The sequence below is a fragment of the Megalobrama amblycephala genome, linkage group LG9 (genome assembly GCF_018812025.1).
Source record: "Megalobrama amblycephala isolate DHTTF-2021 linkage group LG9, ASM1881202v1, whole genome shotgun sequence".
NCBI lineage: Eukaryota > Metazoa > Chordata > Actinopteri > Cypriniformes > Xenocyprididae > Megalobrama > Megalobrama amblycephala.
Window position 1 is genome coordinate 21,720,246 of NC_063052.1, and position 21,570 is coordinate 21,741,815.

The 21,570-nt window shown below is 37.2% G+C and overlaps 1 protein-coding gene across 1 annotated transcript; it reads right to left on the reverse strand.

Moving 5' to 3' along the window:
- Nucleotides 1–11: 11 nt before the first annotated feature.
- Nucleotides 12–21,451, reverse strand: slc2a3a (solute carrier family 2 member 3a). Its single transcript, XM_048202079.1, has 11 exons — nt 21,109–21,451; nt 20,046–20,166; nt 18,360–18,458; nt 17,497–17,657; nt 9,792–10,032; nt 9,374–9,536; nt 4,316–4,503; nt 2,819–2,923; nt 2,633–2,731; nt 2,320–2,523; nt 12–2,107 (listed from the first exon to the last, which is right to left on the reverse strand). Exons 2-11 carry the CDS (start codon nt 20,058–20,060, stop codon nt 1,763–1,765), a joined length of 1,620 nt encoding a protein of 539 aa, XP_048058036.1. The 5' UTR covers nt 20,061–20,166; nt 21,109–21,451; the 3' UTR covers nt 12–1,762.
- Nucleotides 21,452–21,570: the final 119 nt, after the last annotated feature.

Sequence of the window (21,570 nt, forward strand, 5' to 3'; positions counted from 1 at the left end):
CTAACGTGAAATAATTTAGACTATTTATTCTCAAAATAATACAACAACTGTACACAGTACCACTCATGATTTTGATACACATCCAGGAAAAGCCACCATAAAATATACAAATAGTCAAAACATCAACAATTCTGTTTAGCAGACACTCTCTTTTGACCTGCAGTTACATTAATTACACCATTCAACACAGAAACATTAACTTAGGTATTTTACATTGTGATGCTCTTCTAACTCTGTACAGTAAGCAAGAACTATGTGTTGTGTACATTATGCACAGTAAAGGTACAGTATGTGAAAGGCATTAGCAGTTAATAAGATGGTTGTATTAGTTACTGTTAGAAGAGGGCTAGCTCAGTGTAAAGCTGCTCTGGACCGCTGGAATACAACCACAGTGCACTACTGCCAGAGGAATGTTGTCTTTCTTGGACTTTTTTTAGAGTTCCTCTCAGTGCAACACATACATGATCACAAGACATGGAAATGGGAAAAAGCAGTTCTTCATATTACCCTGGCCAATAAAGGTGCTTATTAATAAACACTTTCACATTGAATATCTAGACAAAAATAGCAACACCTAAGCGATGGCAGCATAAAGCGTCTATCAATTTGACTTACATGATAGAAATTATTGATAAAGGTTCTCTAATATAAGTAAAAAATAAATGTATAAATAAATAAATAAATAAATACTGTTTGCATTCTCTTTGAAAGCGACTCAAACAAGTGTTGGAAAGTGCAGGACTACAGTCATTATACACACATTTATTTAAATGAAGTGAGACTACTCTGTCAAACCTCAAAGTGAGTCAGTGCAGCACATATGTAACGCTGGTACACTAAAACACGGGAAATTCAATAGCATGATTAACGGTCATAATCTAGCAAATTTCCTCCCTGATCACATCATTTGCAAAAAAATCTTTATCATGGATATCTGAAATGTGGACATGTCTGGTTATTCAGTATATACAGTACAATTCATTGAACACTGGTCAGTGCATTTGCTTAATCTATAATGCAGCCTTTACTGTACTTTTAGATGAATGTGTGACATTTATCTGAAGAGTTTGTTTCTTTAAATGTATTATTTTTTGGCAGTAAACTAGCGATTCTATTCGTGGCATAAGCTTTATTAGCTACGCACTTCCTATAAATATATTATATTTTTAATTAATCTTCTAATTAAATACATGTTTTAAGTGTTTTGGATAAATGGTAGTAGTGATCTGAAGTAATGAAAACGTATATATCTGTATATACATTAAATATGTTACAAAATGAACATCGTCAGTGCAAAAACCTTGAGATTATGATGATCGCTGACTATCATTTCATGGGAAAACTAAAACTGAGGTTTGACAGTTAGAAATGGTGAGTGAATTATGTAAAAATTCCCTTTTTCTGTTTGATTTGATATAGGAAACTGTGCCCTATTTGATCATTCACATTAAAACTGCACTAAAAACAAAAACCTCACAAACAGAAATGAATGAGCAATAAAAGGATAAAACCATTAAAACGAATCAATATTGCACCAAACCATCAAGTGTCAAATTACACAATAAAATAAAGCTCATGTACTATGAGCTCTCATATCCTTTCAAAATATAGCTTGGTGATCTGTGACTTTCCATTGTGGTTCCCTTCTTTATCTGTTTACCCTAAATCTCTTTTCAGTAAATAATCTCTAGTATTATTTTTCTATCTTTAGTGATATATGTCATGGCTTTAATCATGTAAAGCTATATAGTTACACGTTTTTTTAGATGGTGGAATTAGATTTCTCCTCTTTACTAGAATCTACCAGTGGTTTCTCTTCCACCTTTGCGGCATTCACCGCAGTTTTCTCAGATGAGCTGGGCCCCTGTTCGGAGGAAGCTCTGGAAGCTTCCACCAACGGGACTTTTTCTTTGACCGGAGAGGCAGGAATTGCGACTCTGCCTGCCTCCTCCACAGAGGTGGCAGCCGGAGGCGGAGACCCACCGAAACCACGGGCGATCTCATCGAAAGTTCGCCCTTTGGTCTCTGGAACTTTGAAGTATGTAAAGATGAAGAAGAAGATGAGCAAGATCATGAATATAATGAAGACATATGGCCCGCACAGCTCCTGCAATACACAAGCAGTAAGAAAAAAGTTCATTCTGATATTGCGCACACATTTAATATATAAAATGTATTAGATGTATAGATGCTAGGAAAATTATTTCAAAACTTGATTTTAATAGGTTGGATTAAAGTTATTTCAAATTTAAGTTCATAGATTAGGGATTTAAAAAGGAACGGCAACTGATTTTAAAAGTCAATCTAAATTAAACTCACCTCCAATTTAGGGAAGCTGACTCCCACAAGGAAGTTGGCTGTCCAGTTAGAGCATCCTGCAACAGCCATGGCAGCAGGACGTGGCCCCTGGGAGAACAGTTCAGCTACTATGAACCAGGGAATGGGTCCAGGGCCCATCTCAAACATGGCCACAAAGCCAAAGACTGCAGCAATGCTGAGGTAGCTAAGAGACTCAATGTCCTTCTGCTCAGGGATAAAGGTAAGAAAACACAGGTATGACATTAACATTCCCATGATATTAACAGGCCTGTTTTGAATCTTTAGCACAATAAAAACAGACAGAAGGACCCACCAATAAGAGAGCGATGGTCATGGCCAAGGCGCTGATGGCCATCCCACCCAAACCAATAAGGTGCAAAGTTCTCCGTCCCGCTCGCTCTACCAAGAAGAGCTTGTAGAAAAGGATAAAATGGAAGTATTCTCTCAAACACATCACAGTTACAGTGCACATAGATTTCTCCTATGATTAAATACTTACAGACACTACAGTAAAGACAGTGTTAACCACTCCAGCTCCGATGGTGGCGTAAATGGGCTTAGTCACTCCGGCTGACTCAAAAATACCAGTTGAGTAATAAAATACCTTGGAGAAACATGAAGAAAAGGCGAAATGGTTAACTAAAGAGCGAAAAGTGACAGGAAACACATGTGCATATTAAAAACAATTGGCAGCCCAGTCAAATAACGAGGTATTAAAGGTACAATATGTAATATTTTTGTCCGCTAGAGGCCTATTCAAAACAAAGGCGTAGCTTGATGACGGCAAGTTTTAGAGCGGAATCTTGGAACATGTGGTCTCCATCTCAATAGACAGTGCAAAAGAATAGGGATTGAAGTCGGGAAGAAACCATGTTCATGGGTGCGATTATTAACATTACTGTAGTATGAAGCAGAGCAAGACCGAGTGTTGTGGGAGCTGAACAAAGCCACTGGAGCGATTGCGCAACACACGCCTCACGAGCTGAGGAACTTTTATTATGACACAGTCGTCTGCGCCGCTTCCGCTTTTCTGGTCATGAGTATGAGGTAACGCAGCTCTGTTTATTATATTAGATACATTTGACTGTGTTGAAAATGATGTTATAGCGTTACTCTGTGCGTTCGCTTGGTAGCTGCTGTGAGACACTTGTTACACATTGCAGTAAGATAGATCGATTTTAGATTATCATATTAAATATTGGATGGCTTGTGTTGATAAATGGCATGCAAATAATTTTAAAACGTATTGTATGATGGAGAAAATTATGTATTACTGTTAATAAAAATAAAGCTGCATCTGATTATGCTATGTTAGCTATTTGACAAAATAGTGTTTTTCTCTGAGGCATGGTAAAGCATGGTACTCGCAAAAAACAAAAACAAAAAACAAAACAAAAAAAAAAAAAATCAAGAAAATTAGTTTTAAACAAGACTAAACATGTTGAGATATATAACAATTATTCGTTTTCTGTCTATCAAAACAGTTGTTCCCTTGTCTATTAAAACGTGTAATAATTTAAAGCATCTTTGGTGTTTCCATGGTTTCTACAAAATAAAACCGGAAACCGAGGCAGACCGAGGGTAACGTGGGTATGATACAATTGACAGGCGACTCCTCACACGTCCCGGAGCCTTGGTTAAAATTGAAATTTTCTCACGATTTACAAATATTTGGAAACATTTGGGATATTGTAAGTACTCAAGTAAACAAAATATATAACACTGGCCTAGTGGTTTTTAGATATTTTACTGCAAAAATATTACATATTGCACCTTTAAGTGAATGTTAAAAATCATGGTTGATATTAGAGATCACTTGTCACACTCAAAATATGTCAGTTCCAGCACATTCCATTTTGGAATATTGGAGAGTGTTTTGTTTGCAAGTGTAGTAGAACATTCAAATATTTACTCAAATATTTATGAAAAATATATGCATACTGTACACTGTTTTACATTCAAAATCGTAGGTAGTATGCAAATGCCTATAACTCACAGCATTGATGCCAGAGAGCTGCTGGGACAGCTGCAGCATGACAGCGATGAGCAGAGGCTGGCGGTAAGCGGCAATGCGGAAGAGTTCTGCGATGGTCACTTTCTTCTCCATGGCCATCTTCGCACTCTCCTCCTTCATCTCCTGCATGTCCTTCCCAACATCTTCATAACCACGGAGACGCACCAGTGCTGGGGACAAAATAATGGAGAGTTGGTGACTTACAATAGAAATCTAATCTTTTTATTTAATATATTTTAAATATATGTAATTTATTTCTGTGAAGGTAAAGCTGAATTTTCAGCAGCCATTACTCTAGTTTTCAGTGTCACATGATCCTTTAGAAAACATTATAATTTGATGATTTGATGCTCAAGAAACGTTTTTTATTATCAGTTTTAATACAATGGGAACTATACATAAAACTTATGATACATAATATGGTCTAAGAATGTGAAAAAATATAAAAAAAACAACAAGGAAAAAAACAAACATATTAATTCTAACTTATTTACTTTTTAAAGTCAATTGTATATGTATATTTTTTGTGTATTCTATGAGAAAAAGGTAACCATTACATCATAAATGTCAAAGAAGATGCCAAAACCTGCTTTTGGTCTCTTGTCAAGATCAGGAACTAAAGGCCCAAGCTTTTGATTCCTCTAAGAGGAACAGTAAACCACAATACCAAAGTAGGAATTGTTTCTCAATCTTAATATTTTACTGTCAGAAAACACTTGTTAACAGGCTAGTATAGTGAGTCTGTTAGGATATGAGTTGAGAACATTAGATTCACAACAAATAATATTAAAGGATTAGTCCACTTTCAAATGAAAAATTCCTGATAATTTACTCACCCCATGTCATCCAAGATGTCCATGTCTTTCTTTCTTCAGTCGAAAAGAAATTAAGGTTTTTGATGAAAACATTCCAGGATTTTTCTCTTTATAGTGGACTTCAATTGGTTGAAGGTCAAAATTACAGTTTCCGTGCAGCTTCAAATGGCTTTAAACGACACCAGACGAGGAATAAGGGTCTTATCTAGAGAAACCATCGCAAATGATCACAATAGGGAAGGCTTAGGACATTCAGCGTAAGTTTTTTGAAGAATACGGAAGGCGGTCTGGCAGAAACACTTGTGAGGTGATCATTTGTGTTTAAAAAGCATATACATTTTTATTATTTTTTTTAGAAATTGACAGATCGTTTCGCTAAATAAGACCCTTATTCCTCGTCTGGTATCGTTTAAAGCCCTTTGAAGCTGCACTGAAACTGTAATTTTGACCTTCAACTGTTTGGGGACAACTGAAGTCCACTATGAGGAGAATAATCCTGGAATGTTTTCATCAAAAACCTTTGTTTCTTTTCGACTGAAGAAAGGACATGGACATCCTGGATGACATGGGGGTGAGTAAATAATCAGGAATTTTTTATTTGAAAGTGCACTAATCCTTCAATGACTTCTAAAAGTTTATGAAAAATACAGTAAAAGTAATGTCAGTATTTCCCCCCCCCAAAAAAACAAGGTAATGCCAGTTCTTCTGATTTAAATTAATTTGGTAATAGTCTGTTTAAAATGTTAAACTCATTTGTGCAACATTTATGCAACATTAGTGTGTTATTTCTGTGATTATTAAAGTTACTGTAGTATGAAGCAGAGCAGGACCAAGTGTTGTGGGAGCTGAACGAGGCCACTGGAGCGATTGCGCAACACACGCCTCACGAGCAGCGGAACTTTTATTATGACACAGTTGTCGGTGCTGCTTCCGCTTTTCTGGTCATGAGTATGAGGTAACGCAGCTCTGTTTATTATATTAGATACATTTGACTGTGTTGAAAATAATGTTATAGCGTTACTCTGTGCGTTCGCTTGGTAGCTGCTGTGAGACACTTGTTACACATTGCAGTAAGTTAGATCGATTTTAGATAATCATATTAAATATTGGATGTCTTGTGTTGATAAATGGCATGCAAATAATTTTAAAATGTATTGTATGATGGAGAAAATTATGTATTACTGTTAATAAAAATAAAGCTGCATCTGATTATGCTATGTTAGCTATTTGACAAAATAGTGTTTTTCTCTGAGGCATGGTAAAGCATGGTACTCGCAAAAAAAAAAAAAAAAAAAAAAAAAAAAAAAAAAAGAAAATTAGATTTAAACAATAAGACTAAATGTGTTGAGCTATATAACAACAATTAATTTTGTCTATAAATAAATCAAAACAGTTGTTCCCTTGTCTATTAAAACGTGTAATATTTTAAAGCGTCTTTGGTGTTTCCATGGTTTCTACAAAATAAAACCGGAAACCGAGGGCAACGCGGGTATGACGCAATTGACAGACGACTCCTCACACGTCACGGAGCCTTGGTTAAAATTGCAATTTTCTCACGATTTACAAATATTTGGAAACATTTGGGATATTGTAAGCACTCAAGTGAAAAAAAATATAACACTGGCCTAGTGGTTTTTGGATATTTTACTGCAAAAATATTACATATTGCACCTTTAAGTGAATGTTAAAAATCATGGTTGATATTAGAGATCACTTGTCACACTCAAAATATGGGGGTGAGTAAATAATCAGGAATTTTTTATTTGAAAGTGCACTAATCCTTCAATAACTTTTAAAAGTTTATGAAAAATACAGTACAAGTAATGTCAGTATTTCCCCCCCCCCCCAAAAAAACAAAACAAAACAAAAACAAGGTAATGTTTCTTAAAATGTTAAACTCATTTGTGCAACGTTTATGCAACATTAGTGTGTTATTTCTACATCACATGCATAACCAAATTTTACTATAGCGCTGTAGCTGGCATCTATGAGTCATTTATTTGCACAATCATCTGGTGTAAAATGAATCATGTAGTAATGTGACTGTAACTGAGTCTTCTTTTTCATCCTTTTCCAGTCAGCGATAAACTGTACATGTTATTTAATAAAGGGCTTCTGTTTTTAACAGATGTTTTAGCTCATTTTGTCATCAGCAAAGGCATAATTAGAGTTAAGTGGAAACATAAGGTTAAGTGCATTTGGCACAATATTACTGCCACAGAAATGAACATTGTTCGCCAAATAAAAAATTAGTTTAAGCTCCATCAGTCACTTCCACCCAGAAACACCTTTTTTTGCTGAGAGATTCACAATGTTCATTGACAGTACAGTACAGGACTCCATTTGACAGCAGTAGTACCAGTGCCACTACATTCTACAGATGGTGGCAACGGCACCTGATTTGGTAGCGCTTCTAAATATAAATTCAAAAGCAAATGTATGAAAAAAAAGCTAATAAGCCAATAAGTGGTTGTAGTAGCCATATTTAGCTTCTTGTGCACTAGCAGAAATATGAACCTGAAGAGATTAAGTTTGGCTTATTTATTCTGTATTTCAAAACATTATGATTTAAAGGGTTAGTTCACCCAAAAATGAAAATTCTGTCATTTATTACTCAGATGAATCAGTGTGCGGAATCTGCCAAAGTCACATGATTTCAGCCGTTGGCAGTTTGACACGCGATCTGAATCATGATTCGATACACTGATTCATTTATGCTCCGATGCTTCCTGAAGCAGTGTTTTGAAATCAGCCATCACTAAATAAGTCGTTATTTTGTTTTTTTGGGGCTCCGAAAATATTCTCGTTGCTTTATAATATTAATATTGAACCACTGTACTCACATGAACCGATTTAAATATGTTTTTAGTACATTAATGGATCTTGAGAGAGGAAGTGTCCATTGCTCCCTATGAAGGCCTCACTGAGCCATCGGATTTCAACTAAAATATCTTAATTTGTGTTCTGAAGATTAACGAAGGTCTTACGGGTGTGGAACGGCATGAGGGTAAGTAATAAATGACAGAATTTTCATTTTTGGGTGAACTAACCCTTTAAATATATAAGGACATTTTATGTTTACTCCTTGACGCGTCACTATGGCGCAAAAGTGCAGGTCTTAATAGTCAATTAGAATTGTTTGGCAGAGACAGGTTAGAGGGTGGAGAGCAACAGTTTCTTCAATTGCATGCAATGGTATCGCTTTTTACACTGGAATTTCGCATTCTTAGAAGTTTAATTTTGTATTTTTGTTTGGAAAGTAAACCGGAGATTGTGATTAATAAACCACAGTTTTTTTGTTGTTACAACTGTATCTCTGTGCATGCTTTATGGAAATGTGTATCGGGAGAGACTCCTCCGCTAACCTCAGGGGGCTAAAGAAAAATTGTTAAATAAGGTTAGCCATCACAGTGTTCCTCTGCAGCCATCGACTGGTTATAGTGGTAATTTCACGTCTTTTTTATTTTTAAATAAAATTTAAAAGTTAGTTTTCCTATATCTTGAAAATAGGGACAGTCTTTGAAGGATGAACAAATAATATTGTTGGTCATGTTGGTTCATCACATTAAAAATAACTTAAATTGGATAATATTTAGAGCTTTGAAGTGCTGGAACAAGTTGTGTGAAGAATTTCACGCTCAAAAGGTTGTACGAACCCTAAAATGAATAATGTAAAAACTATTTCTGCCACAATACCATGGTTACAGTTAGCATTAATACATTAAATCCATGGTTAAGTTAGTGATTTTTGGACTGAAAATCCTTCTGTAACCATTCACGGTACAAAGTTTCTCCTGGTTTCCATGTCAGCGCTGTTAGATCTGATATCTGTGGTTTCTAACAGAGAATTCTGTGCCAAATTTGAATGCTTCTCACTAGCTCTTGCCAAGATGTTATTAATAATACAGTGAATTCAAAAGCTTTCTGACTGAATCTCCCAGCGCTGTGTAGTAGTAACAGTGTTACATGATCAAGATTGGCCTGCAGGTAAACCTGTTATGAGCTCGCTATCTATTATTGGTACGAGCTGTTAGTTCAAATGAGTAGTGAGTGATGAGGTTTCGTTCCACCTTCGCTTAATGTTTCTAATATGCAACAGAAATGGCAGCTCCTATGAGTTGGCCAACGTGGTGATGGCACCAGCGCAACCTCTAATAAAATCGTTTTCGATGAAGTATGGCTGTAGTTCAATGGAGATAAAGCTAATTTGTGATCTCTCTCATACCTTTGCGGGCCTTTTCTTCCTCATTGAGGTTAATGAGCAGGAAGCGAGGGCTCTCTGGACAGAACGGTAGCAGTATACACTGCAGGATGGCTGGTAGCACGGTTAGAGACAGAAGTAAAGGCCAAAGCTTCTGTGAACCCAGAAGACCCTCCAGACCAAAGATCTAGGTGAAAAGGACACAAATACAAGCTTCAAAAAATGCAAGTGCATTACTAATTAGAGGGGATATTTCCCCAAGGCTTTGCTGTGGCACAAACATATAATGAGGCCACATTACTCTTGAAATGATTTACACTCTTTTATAAACTGTCTAGTCAAGACACACAAAATAAAAATATATAAATAAATAAAAATTCCAGTCTCTTACTTATATGTAATTTAGTAACAAATTAAATTGCTGTGACATAGAATGCTTTACCTGTGCGACTAAGATGCCCACCACAACACCAAGCTGGTGCAGGGTCCCAAAGGCTCCACGGAGGGGAGTGGGCGAAACTTCCCCAACATACATTGGAGTGAGACCAGTAAAGAGGCCACAGAACAGCCCAATAATCAGCCGACCGGCAATGACCATCTCATAGGAGTAGCAGAGAGTACACAGTCCCATGAGACCCCCACCAATCAGAGCCAAGATATTCACGAGGAACATCGAATTACGTCTGTAGAAAGAAAAACAGGCAGACAGGGATAAGGTTCAATTGAATTAGAAACACTAATTCAGGAGCAATCAGAGGAAATGAGAAAAATGACAGCAAGAAAGAGAGGAACACAGTGTTAAGACTTGTACCCTTTTTGTTTTAGTCATAATTTTTGTCTTAGTTCAAAATGTTGTCTTAAATATCATATTCAAATATTATATTCCATTTTACTCTGACTAAAATTACATAGTAAACAATAACGTGCAAAATAAAACAAACCAAACTCTAATGAAACATTCATTCAATATATATTTCAGTCAGGACCACTCTGTTTGATTAACATTATTGTAGAGGCTCTGAACATTATTTGGTGACAAGCGTCACTGTGAAGGGTTCAGCTTCTCAGCTGTCCACAAGCAAACCTCGAACCCCCCTCCCCTGAAGCCTAAAGCAATTAACCAGAATTTTTATAAGCAACAGTTACATAATTCAATGCAGAAGTAATACAAGTACTGTAATGAGATTAGACAAGATTGAGCAACAATGAGCTGGATCGATAGATATATCTCCTTGGACAAGCAGCTAAGTGATTATGTGCCTGGAAGAGTTGGGGATGGAGGATGGGTAAGCACCATAGACTGTAAAAAAAAAAAAAAAGGATGTAGTGTCCGTAACGTCAACTGTATTTTTCTGAAGAGCATTTCTGAAACCTAAAGCCGGCCGTTGCCATCTTGGCAGTACATCACTCCCAGATAACAGAAAATGGGCAAAGAGTTGGGACGTGGGTGGAGCTGAGGTGACGTGACGGCAGCAAACAAACGGCTAGTGGTGACAGCAGCGGCAATCCACCTGTCACTCAAGTGGCCGCGCCTGTAATTATGCAGAACTTTAAGGGTTAATATAATTTAAACGGATGAGTTATGAAAAAAATTCACCTCTCTCACAGTTGTTAGGAAGCGCAAAATTAGCTATAGACCAAAAACACAATTTGTACCGGCCTTGTAAACATGTTTCTTTCTTCTGTAAAGTTGGGCATTTTAACATGGGGCTCAATGAGATTCTGTTCTCTTTTGGAGCCCGTCTCTAGTGGCCAGTCGATAAATTGCAGTTTAAATCACTTCCGTATTGGCTTCAAGAGAAACGGAGGGAGGTTGCCGCTTGGTAAGCACATGTCTGTGCGAACTGAAGCTGGCTTAACGCATGTCTGTGCGACAGAGTAAAGCAAGTGAGTGATCCCAGAGCCCTCCTTGGAGGGAGCAGGGCACTTGCGTGCCGTTAAGGGAGCAACGTAATTTTTCATTATCTTCACCTGGGATGTTCCTATGACAACGCAGCATGGTGTCCATTAGCTGTTTAGCTGTTCTTACAACAGAATACAGAAATGTCCTATTATTGCTGTTAACATAGCAGTTGCAAATAAAGATACATTTATATATATTTTAAAATATGTTATGTGTGTGTGAGTGTATTTCTCGGTTCTCAACTTTAAAACGTGCCGTCTCATCTTTGGACAATGCATTGCTCAACACAATTTTAACCTATGAAACTTATTTAAACATCACATGAGAAAAATTTGTGAAATAGCAAAACAAAACAGCTTGAATCGCTATGTTTGTTAACTTGAACTCTCCCGCCATCTAGCTTTAAAATTAAAGGGGTGATGAACTGAGAAATCAAATTTTGAGCTTTTGACATATAAGAGGTCATCATACTTTATGAATATCCTGTAAGTTTCAGAGCTGAAAACTTCCTTGTAAGTCCAATAAAAGCTTTAAAGGTGCCCTAGAATCAAAAATTGAATTTACCTTGGCATAGTTGAATAACAAGAGTTCAGTACATGGAAAAGACATACATTGAGTTTCAAACTCCATTGCTTCCTTCTTCTTATATAAGTCTCATTTGTTTAAAAGACCTCTGGAAAACAGGCGAATCTCAACATAACACCGACTGCTACGTAACAGTCGGGATCATTAATATGTACGCCCTCAATATTTGCATATGCCAGCCCATGTTCAAGGCATTACACAAGGGCAGGACGTCTGGATGTGCACAGCTGAATCATCAGACTAGGTAAGCAAGCAAGGACAATAGTGAAAAATGGCAGATGGAGCAAATGCGAGAGATTTAAAGGGGCCACTTGCTGAATCGGTGCATAGTTAATGATGCCCCAAAATAGGCAGTTAAAAAAATTAACTAAAAAAAAATCTATGGGGTATTTTGAGCATAAACTTCACAGACACATTCAGGGGACACCTTAGACTTATATTTCATCTTGTGAAAGAACATTCTACGGCACCTTTAATTGACATCCTTGCCGCTGTCGCCTTTGGCTTGCTTAGTTGGGGACACTTGACATTTGATATTCAATTGTATTCTTGACATTTATTCAACAGTGCTTCTGATCTGCCTGCATTGACACTATTCTTTAAGAGCTGCTGTGCAGCCAAATTATGTACCAGTTATCAATGTAAAGCTGCTTTGACGCAATCTGCATTATAAAAAGCGCTATATAAATAAAGGTGACTTGACTTGACACCAGACCCAGAAAACGACAGGATTTACAAAGTGGGGATCTATTGACGTCAAAGGACAGCAAGCACCGCCTCTGCAGAAGAAGATCAACGTCTACTTCATCCCTGCCTGTTTAGCCCTGCCCATGATGAAAATATGTGTTATTTAACTGTGATTAATTATATAAAGAAAGCGATCAAAGAAAGCTCCCTTTGTAATAGTTGGAGCAGCGCGCGCTGAAGCTGTCAATCAAACAGCGTGAGTTTATCAGTGACTGACACGCAAAACTCCCGTTTTATTCAATGAATCTCTTAGTTATATCGCGTTTGCACTGTTAGTGAAGATGAAAGCGTTTGTTATTGTACAGAAATTGAGTTGCAATGACGAGATCACTGCTTTCATGCACTCAACATGTCTGTGATCAACTACAGTGTTCATCTCTGCAACCTTTCATGCCACTATCTAAATATAATGCCATAGATCTAAATGTAATGCAACACTTTTCATGATTAGTTAACCTTGAGAGCTGTAATAGTAAAAACGTGCTTAAAGAGAGAGTAATACTTGGATATTTCAAATGGAAATATGTTAGCCAATCACAGCAGTGGGCATCTCACAGCAGACACGCCCCTTAAAACAGAGTGTTCAAACCAGAGGGCTAAAATCACGGTAGGAAAAGTCTTTTATTAATAAATTTTGACAATTTTGGATGTAAAAAGCATACTAACATTATAAGTGCACCCCAGGAAACATTATAAAACAATAAACCAACGTAGTTCATGACCCCTTTAATGAATCACGAGTATTCGCTGGGTCACATGACCATAAATAATAAAATTACTTCCTTGAAGTGACAGTCGCATATACCCTTTCGCTAACGGCCTTGTTGAAGGGCCCTCTGTGAAGGGATTCAGTTGTTCACTTTCATTTGGAACGCCCCTACAAATGGCGTCCCCTTTTCGAAGTGCTCTTCAAGGGTGCAAAAATGCCGTTTGAAATTTGCCCATAAACTTTGTTTAGTTGGTAGTGGGAGGAGTTTACGGATCAGCTGAGCGTCAGCTAATAGCTGGCTGTCATGACATGGTCTACTTGAACTTTTTATTAAATATTTCGTATGCATGTTGTGAAGTTGTGATTGTAGTTTAAAACACAATGAAACATACCAAATTGTGTGAATGTCATTTTTGGCTAAGTGGTCATACCAATCTTGCGCTCATTATTCCCAGCATATAATTCAATAAATCACTATGTGGCAGGTATTAGCTATATTATATGATGTTATTTTGTGGGTTTTAGTGAAAATGGCCAGATGGAAGGAGCTGTCCTCTGCAACCAGGGAGGATATTGTTGAAATGGCTAAATCAGGTCAGTTGGTTTTAGATATTGCTGATATGCAGAATGTGAATGGTCACAATGCCCACAGAATTCTTTCAAAGCAAAATGATACCATTACTATGCAGAATGTAAAGTGCTCTGGCTGGTCAAGCAAGTCCAGTCAATTTAAAACAGCTTCTAAAGACCTGGATGAGACCTCATCTTGGTCTTATGGGTGTGGAATGTCAGCAATTTCATGTTTTCATTTCAGTAAAAGCTTCATACTACAACGTGACCAGTGGCTGCCCTGAGCAATTCTGTTACTTTCTTCTTCTTTTTTTCTACTGTACATTCTATAAAGTAATAACTCATTCAATTTTAGATAGTATGTTGCCAAGAATGCACGCATTCCACACTCAACCAAAAATGTAGAATGGCTTACATGTAAGGAAACTGATTTTTAAAAACTATTGATTTCCTATTTTCTGCAGGTAGAACCGAAACATGACAAGTAATGCAGTTTTTGTAATGCCATCAACTGTTAGTATTTTAACTGTCATTGACTAGTACTAGTGTTTTGACAAAACGACTCAAATTTTGAATCAGGTTTGCTGTGTTTTGATAGAGTTAGTATATGTTGAAAACGGTTTTTAGCATTTTGTTTTTATTTAACAAAATATGGTTTTGGGCAGAAAATGAATGTGATGTATCTGTGTTGCTGTGTTAAGAGTTTAGAAAAAAGTATTTTAAAGTATTTGTAAATGCTTGTTAGCAATTGTAAAAAACTGTAACACAATGCATGTTTTTCATCCCAGTTATGACTGACAAAACCAAACAAGAGGAAAAACAAGGGAGGGTGACAGAGGAGGCCACAGAAAGAAGGCAGAAAGAGAACAATGGCCACTGAGCACACATGAATGCCTGCTTTGAATGTGGTTGTTCTAACAACGTGGACAGTGTATAAGCAGACAGGAAGACAGAGGTCAATTCTTCTACTCTGAGTGCCCTCATTACTTTGAACTGCTTTTATTATTTATAAAGCATTTACTGTCTTGTTAAAGGACTATTCTGCATAACTCTGACATACTGTTATGTATTTATGTGGCTCAGGTTTCCCAACATAACAACACAACTGAAAAATGGCTATGCTAAACTTTTCTGTACATCTTTGGTACATTTTGCTACATGTATTAATACATAAATTAAACAGAGAACAGAAATGATGGACATAATGTTGACTGAGAAATATCACAAGCCAAGATGCTAGCATTAGCATCATGGTGTAGTGTACTAGAAAAAATGCATTAAGCACTAAGCCATGACTCTGACCTCAATGTGTCTGTACTGATGACTGTAAACCTTTATGTGTAATGACACGGAAGAATTCACAAGGTTTAGATTTCTTTCCTTAGATTTAAAGGGGGTGGGGGGTATAATGCCATTTCATGTATTCTGACTTATTTGCACTGTTAAAGAGTTGGATTCTCATGCTAAACATGGCCAAAGTTTCAAAACACGAGTTGGACGTATGACGGAGTATTTCTGTGCCAAAATACTCTTCCAAATCCTCATAAACTTCGCTGCCTTTTTTCGAGTATGGGGCTGTGTGACGTCATAAAGGTTAGAATTCCTTGTACGGTCACTTCTCCCGGAAGAGCGCGCATGCGTGCACACATCGACTAGAGCGAGAGAGCAAGAGCACGCCCATCAACGCGCTTCGTTCGCCTTTACGGAAGTCGTCGGCAACGCTGCTCAGGTCACAGGACTTCACGAAATCAACAATGTCACCAAAGAAGTGTGTTTTTGGTTGTGAGGGAAAGATAACCTTGCTTCCCAAAGAACCCAGCGTTAAGAGGAGCTGAGAGTTTTGTGCTCACGCATTACATTGATGCGCTCTCTGTATTTGTTATTAAAATAACCATAGAAACTTATAGTTGCAATCACTTTTTTACTGGTTAAAATGAATGGAGAATATCTCGTGTTTTACTGGGGCTGCTCGAGCCCTCAGGATCAGCGTTTTTGGTTTCATAAACAAGGACCAGTTCTATGCTGGATTTACAGATCGTTTGAAATTGAAAGATGGAGCAGTCACAGGGGTAATGATCCCGGTCATGAGTCATCGCCGGTGGTGAGTAAAACTGTAAAAATGTCTGTTTTGCTGGCAATATAGTGCATATAATGTAAACAACACGAATGTAGTGAATTCATAAATTCATTACTCATCATTCACTATACGCTATATTCATTATAGTGATTCAAAAGTTATCCAGGGACAATGCGATGGTGTATTGTGTGTGTTTAAATACATTTGTTTAGCTGACCATTGATAGCTTGCAGATGATCGCTACGCAAAAGCTGTGCGTGCTTGTGATAGCTCGTCACTCTTTAGCTCCATTCACACGGCACGCCTCCAGGCGCTCGGCTGTTTTCGGAAAGACTCGGTACAGCGTATGTATCTTTTATAAATATGATAACTAAAGACTTTTTGGAGATATGAAGGATGCACTACTACTCTATAGGTACTCAAGATTGGCAGAAACTGTGTGTGACACCCCCCCCTTTAAAGGTGCCCTAGAATCAAAAATTGAATTTACCTTGGCATAGTTGAATAACAAGAGTTCAGTACATGGAAAAGACATACATTGAGTTTCAAACTCCATTGCTTCCTCCTTCTTATGTAAATCTCATTTGTTTAAAAGACTTCAGAAAAACAGGCGAATCGAAACATAACACCGACTGTTACGTAATAGTCAGGATCATTAATATGTACGCCCCCAATATTTGCATATGCCAGCTCATGTTTAAGGCATTAGACAAGGGCAGCCAGTATTAACGTCTGGATCTGTGCACAGCTGAATCAACAGACTAGGTAAGCAAGCAAGAACAATAGCGAAAAATGGCAGATGGAGCAATAATAACTGACATGATCCATGATTACATGATATTTTTAGTGATATTTGTAAATTGTCTTTCTAAATGTTTAGTTAGCATGTTGCTAATGTACTGTTAAATGTGGTTAAAGTTACCATCGTTTATTACTGTATTCGTGGAGACAAGAGCCGTCGCCATTTTCATTTTTAAACACTTGCAGTCTGTATAATTCATAAACACAACTTCATTCTTTATAAATCTCTCCAACAGTGTGTAATGTTAGCTTTAGCCATCGAGCATACTATCAAACTCATTCAGAATCAAATGTAAACATCCAAATAAATACTATACTCACATCATCCGATCCATGCATGCAGCATGCATGATGAACATCTTGTAAAGATCCATTTGAGGGTTATATTAGCTGTGTGAACTTTGTTTATGCACTGTATAACTGCACTTATAGTCGAGAGCTCGGGGGGAGGGCAGGGAGCGCGCGATTTAAAGGGGCCGCACAGCCTGAATCGGCGCATAGTTAATGATGCACCAAAAAAGGCAGTTAAAAAAATTAATTAAAAAAAATCTATGGGGTATTTTGAGCTGAAACTTCACAGACACATTCAGGGGACACCTTAGACTTATATTACATCTTTTGAAAAGACGTTCTACGGCACCTTTAAAACCGAGCACAGGACTTCAGAGCACACGTCTTCCACAAAAGATATATCAGGTTCTCCCCAAATTAAAAACATTTGACATATAAAACATTATAGATGAATTTCCACTCACCTTCCAAATTTGTTGGCTATGACACCAACACTAAACGATCCCACCATTCCACCCACGCTAAAGATGGCCACAGCAAAACTCCACACAATGGTGCACATACCCGGTGTGATGGGCTCCCCGTAACGCTCCATCCATGTAGCGTTGAAAAACGCCCGCAATTTCTAGGAGGTTAAAAGGTTCTGATTTAAGATGATCACTCTGCATAATTCTCATTGTATACATTTCAAAATATATTACTCCAAAGAAAATAACATGAATAAAAAATACGTATAATACGCACAATACTGTTCAAAATTTAGGTGTCAGGAAGATTTTTTATGTATTTGAAAGAAGTCTCTTTTGCTCACCCAGGCTTCATTTATTTGATCAAAAGTATAGTAAAAAATAAAAATGGCAATAATGTGAAATATTATTACAATTTAAAAACTATATCTACTATATTTTCGATTTGAAGATACTTTAAAATGTAATGTATTCCTGTGATGGTAAAGCAGCACTCTAGTCTTCGGTGTCACATGATCCTTCAGAAATCATAATACCGTATGCTAATTTGGTGCTCAAGAAACATTTATCATTATTATCAATGTTAAAAATAGTTGTGCTGCTTAATATTTTTTTGAAAACCATGATACATCTTTCTAGGATTCTTTGATGAATAGAAACAGCATATATTTAAGCTCTTTTGTAACATTATAAATGTATTTACTGTTACTTTTGATCAATTTAAAGCATCCTTGCTGAATATTAGTATTCATTTCTTTAAAAAAGAAAAAAAGAAAAAAGAAAAAATCTTACTGACCCCAAACTATAGGTGAGTTTGAACATTTGATAGGTACTATACACACACCCCCACACACACTAACCTGTTCTGGTGCATTGATGACTCCTGTGTTGTAGCCAAACTGCAGGGAGCCAATTACAGCCGTTGACAAAGAAAACATGAGATAGCATGTTATCTGCTTCTGTAAAGCAGGAGAGAAAGGGTTTCAAGGTCAGCTAGATGTTCATTATCATCATCATATAAAATTAAACACAAAACACACATTTTTTTTCTATATTTATAAAACATTTTAACAACATTTAAAGGCGTAATTTTAATCTTTTCTTGGGTTGTGTGTTTCTTTAAAGTCCTAGTTTGCTGGCTACTCCCCCAGATCCTTTCATTAACATCTGCTTGACTGATTTCTCTAAAGAGAAAAGAGACACTGCACTCAGCATCGGTTGATGTTGTAAATAATGGGACATAAACAAGGCAGCAGCCAACAACATATCATTAAAAAGCTCATCTTAATCACCACAAATCAGCCATGTCCTAAAACAACCCTGCCTTCAGCTGTAAGACAACACTGCAAATACAGATCCCAGGTTTCTAGGGCAATAGGACACAGCAGTGCTGACACTGTGAATTGTGAAGTGCTGTGTGATGCTGAGATGGTCAGACATTCGACACAGGTGACCTTAAACCTACAGATATTGGACTACATCAAAGGGAGTTTATAATGTTTACCAAACTGTATAAATACAATAGTGGTGCAAGGATAGTGCTGTATCTATAAGACTGCAAGTCGATGCTTTGTTGCAGGGCATTTCTTGCACAGCATTTGACATTATCTAAACAAAGAAGCTAGACGTAATTGTCTGAAAGAAATAACGATAGGAAATGTAGATCAATAATAGTATCATTTCCTTTTAATCTGATCCTATTACTCGCTCTCCCTCTCTTCCACACCCAAAATACTCTCAAGTCACGATGACTCAGTGAAATAAGTTTCAAAACAAATGTCATCTGACAAATGCATTCTGAATCAAATTTGGAAATGTATTAAAGAGAAAAATTGATGTTACAACCTGGACTGAAATCGAGTAACATCTGTAGACAGCTATGAATAAAAAAAAACATCTAATCTGCTCACAAACTCTTATTCCAGAATGATTTAATCTGCTTATGTTGTGAGCATTAAGAGGATCTAAATAAAAATCCAATATTAAACAACTTCATCACCCACTCTGCTCCTTTCTCTCTCCCCAACATTTCCATCCCAATAGGTCTTAATATCCTGTCCTCAGCATCTCTGCCCCTCCCTCATTGTCATAGCAACATCCTAAGCTGCATTGACATTCCTTTCAATGAGACGACAGCACAACACTAGCAACATACAGGGCTTATGCATAACACTGCCGATTGATCATATTGATTAACTTTTGACATACATTCAATGCTGAAACAAAGATTGCATGTGCATATGAGCTATTTGTATATAGCTAAAATTATGTATATAGCAAAGCCATGCAAAGCATCTATGGTAGGCCTACATTCACTGTAAGCAGAAATCAAATAAAAAATTATTTATAAAGCACCTTAAAAGATCAGAGTGTACCAAAGTACTGTACAATTTCAAAGGTATATGAAATGATTCATCGGATGCTACAGTATATGACTCACATTATGCTGTTCTTGTAACCCTTATATACAAGTAAAATGTCTAAAGGTCATATGTGAATACACGTAGTCTTGTGGGAACAGATCATTTTCAAATCGCAGGACTAACCTTCTCCCCCTCCATCGTGCCAGAGTGGAAACGTCCAAGATTGATGGATTCCGCGTGAACGTGATATTTGGCACACAACCTCCTTATACCCCAGATACAATGGTGTTCGTGACTATTTTGCCTTAAAAAAACGCAAAAATAGTAAAACAGTTGTAAATTAGCGCCCTTCAAGCAGTTTGAGAATTATACAACGACTTTTTGGACAATCTGTTGCGCATAATCGCGCGCAACATCTTTTAGCGCTGCTAGCATAGTTAGGTAAGTATCCTATATGATTTAAACAAAACACAAACGTTTTAGAGACATACAAGCCTGTGGGACATTCAAATATATAATAACAGTTACGTTTTGTCAAAGTTATATCATGAATTGAACAACTCCATAGTTACATCTTTAAGCAAACTTGTAAACATTAGTGATAAAATGAATTTGTATGTAAAAAATACGTAGCCTACTTAGGCTATATGTAAAAAGAAGAGCATATTCTGACCCATCCCCCCAAAAACCTTTTGTGATGATGACCCCCAAATGATGACTCCCCAAACCTTCGTTTATCCTTGCAAAAACGAAAACACACACACACACACACACACACACACACACAAACACACTGTTGTACAACAGGTGCTCCTGCATATTGCTGACTCCACTTTTAGATAAGTGGGTTTGGTCATGTTTTTCACCTCAGCTATGTTTTTTTTTTTTTTGAATCATTATCATAAAGGTGTAAAATAACTATATGTAATTTTAACAAAACAAATCAATTTTGTTTGACAAAACAATCAATTTTTGGACAAAATCTATTTTATCAACACGACATTACAGCCCCACAGGACTCACAAATCTACTATAATATTGATCACGCTGTGCACTGTAATATTTTAGCATTCACTACAAATGTTGTCTTTTTCTTTTAAGGAATAAGCTGTCAATTAATTTATATTTAACCAAATAAGACCATAAAAGACGTGGCTACAATAATCAGCATCATGCTACTACGGTAATTCACATGCTGTTTAAATATACTAATAAAATGTATATCATCAATTGAGGATGCAGTTACCGTGTTTCTCGTGCGTCGTGGCCACCCGTTTGCGCGCACGTATCGCGTTGCCCCACTGGCACTGAAGTCTAGTGAAATTCCGCACAGTCAATGATGTATTCTTTTATCCGTCACACGTAGCAAATACACGACCAACCGCACGTTCCTCTTTGACGAAATACCGCCGGTTGAGCACGTAAAACTTCGTGCACGCCCCTTTTTTATCCACGACGCGTATTCCGCATCACGCCTTGTGACAGCTGTTCCGTCACAGCCTCGTGATGCAGGAATACCTTATTCGGCGAGGATGCGAATTGTGCTCGTGGGGTGTGACCAAGCACATCCGATACCCACCGCCCATGATGCTCTGCGCGGGTGACCTTGATAGAGCATCAGCTGATGGGTGCTACCAAATGGATGCAGCGCCGGGTACCACAAACTCCAAAGGATACAGGCACACGATGCCTGAAATTAATTTATATA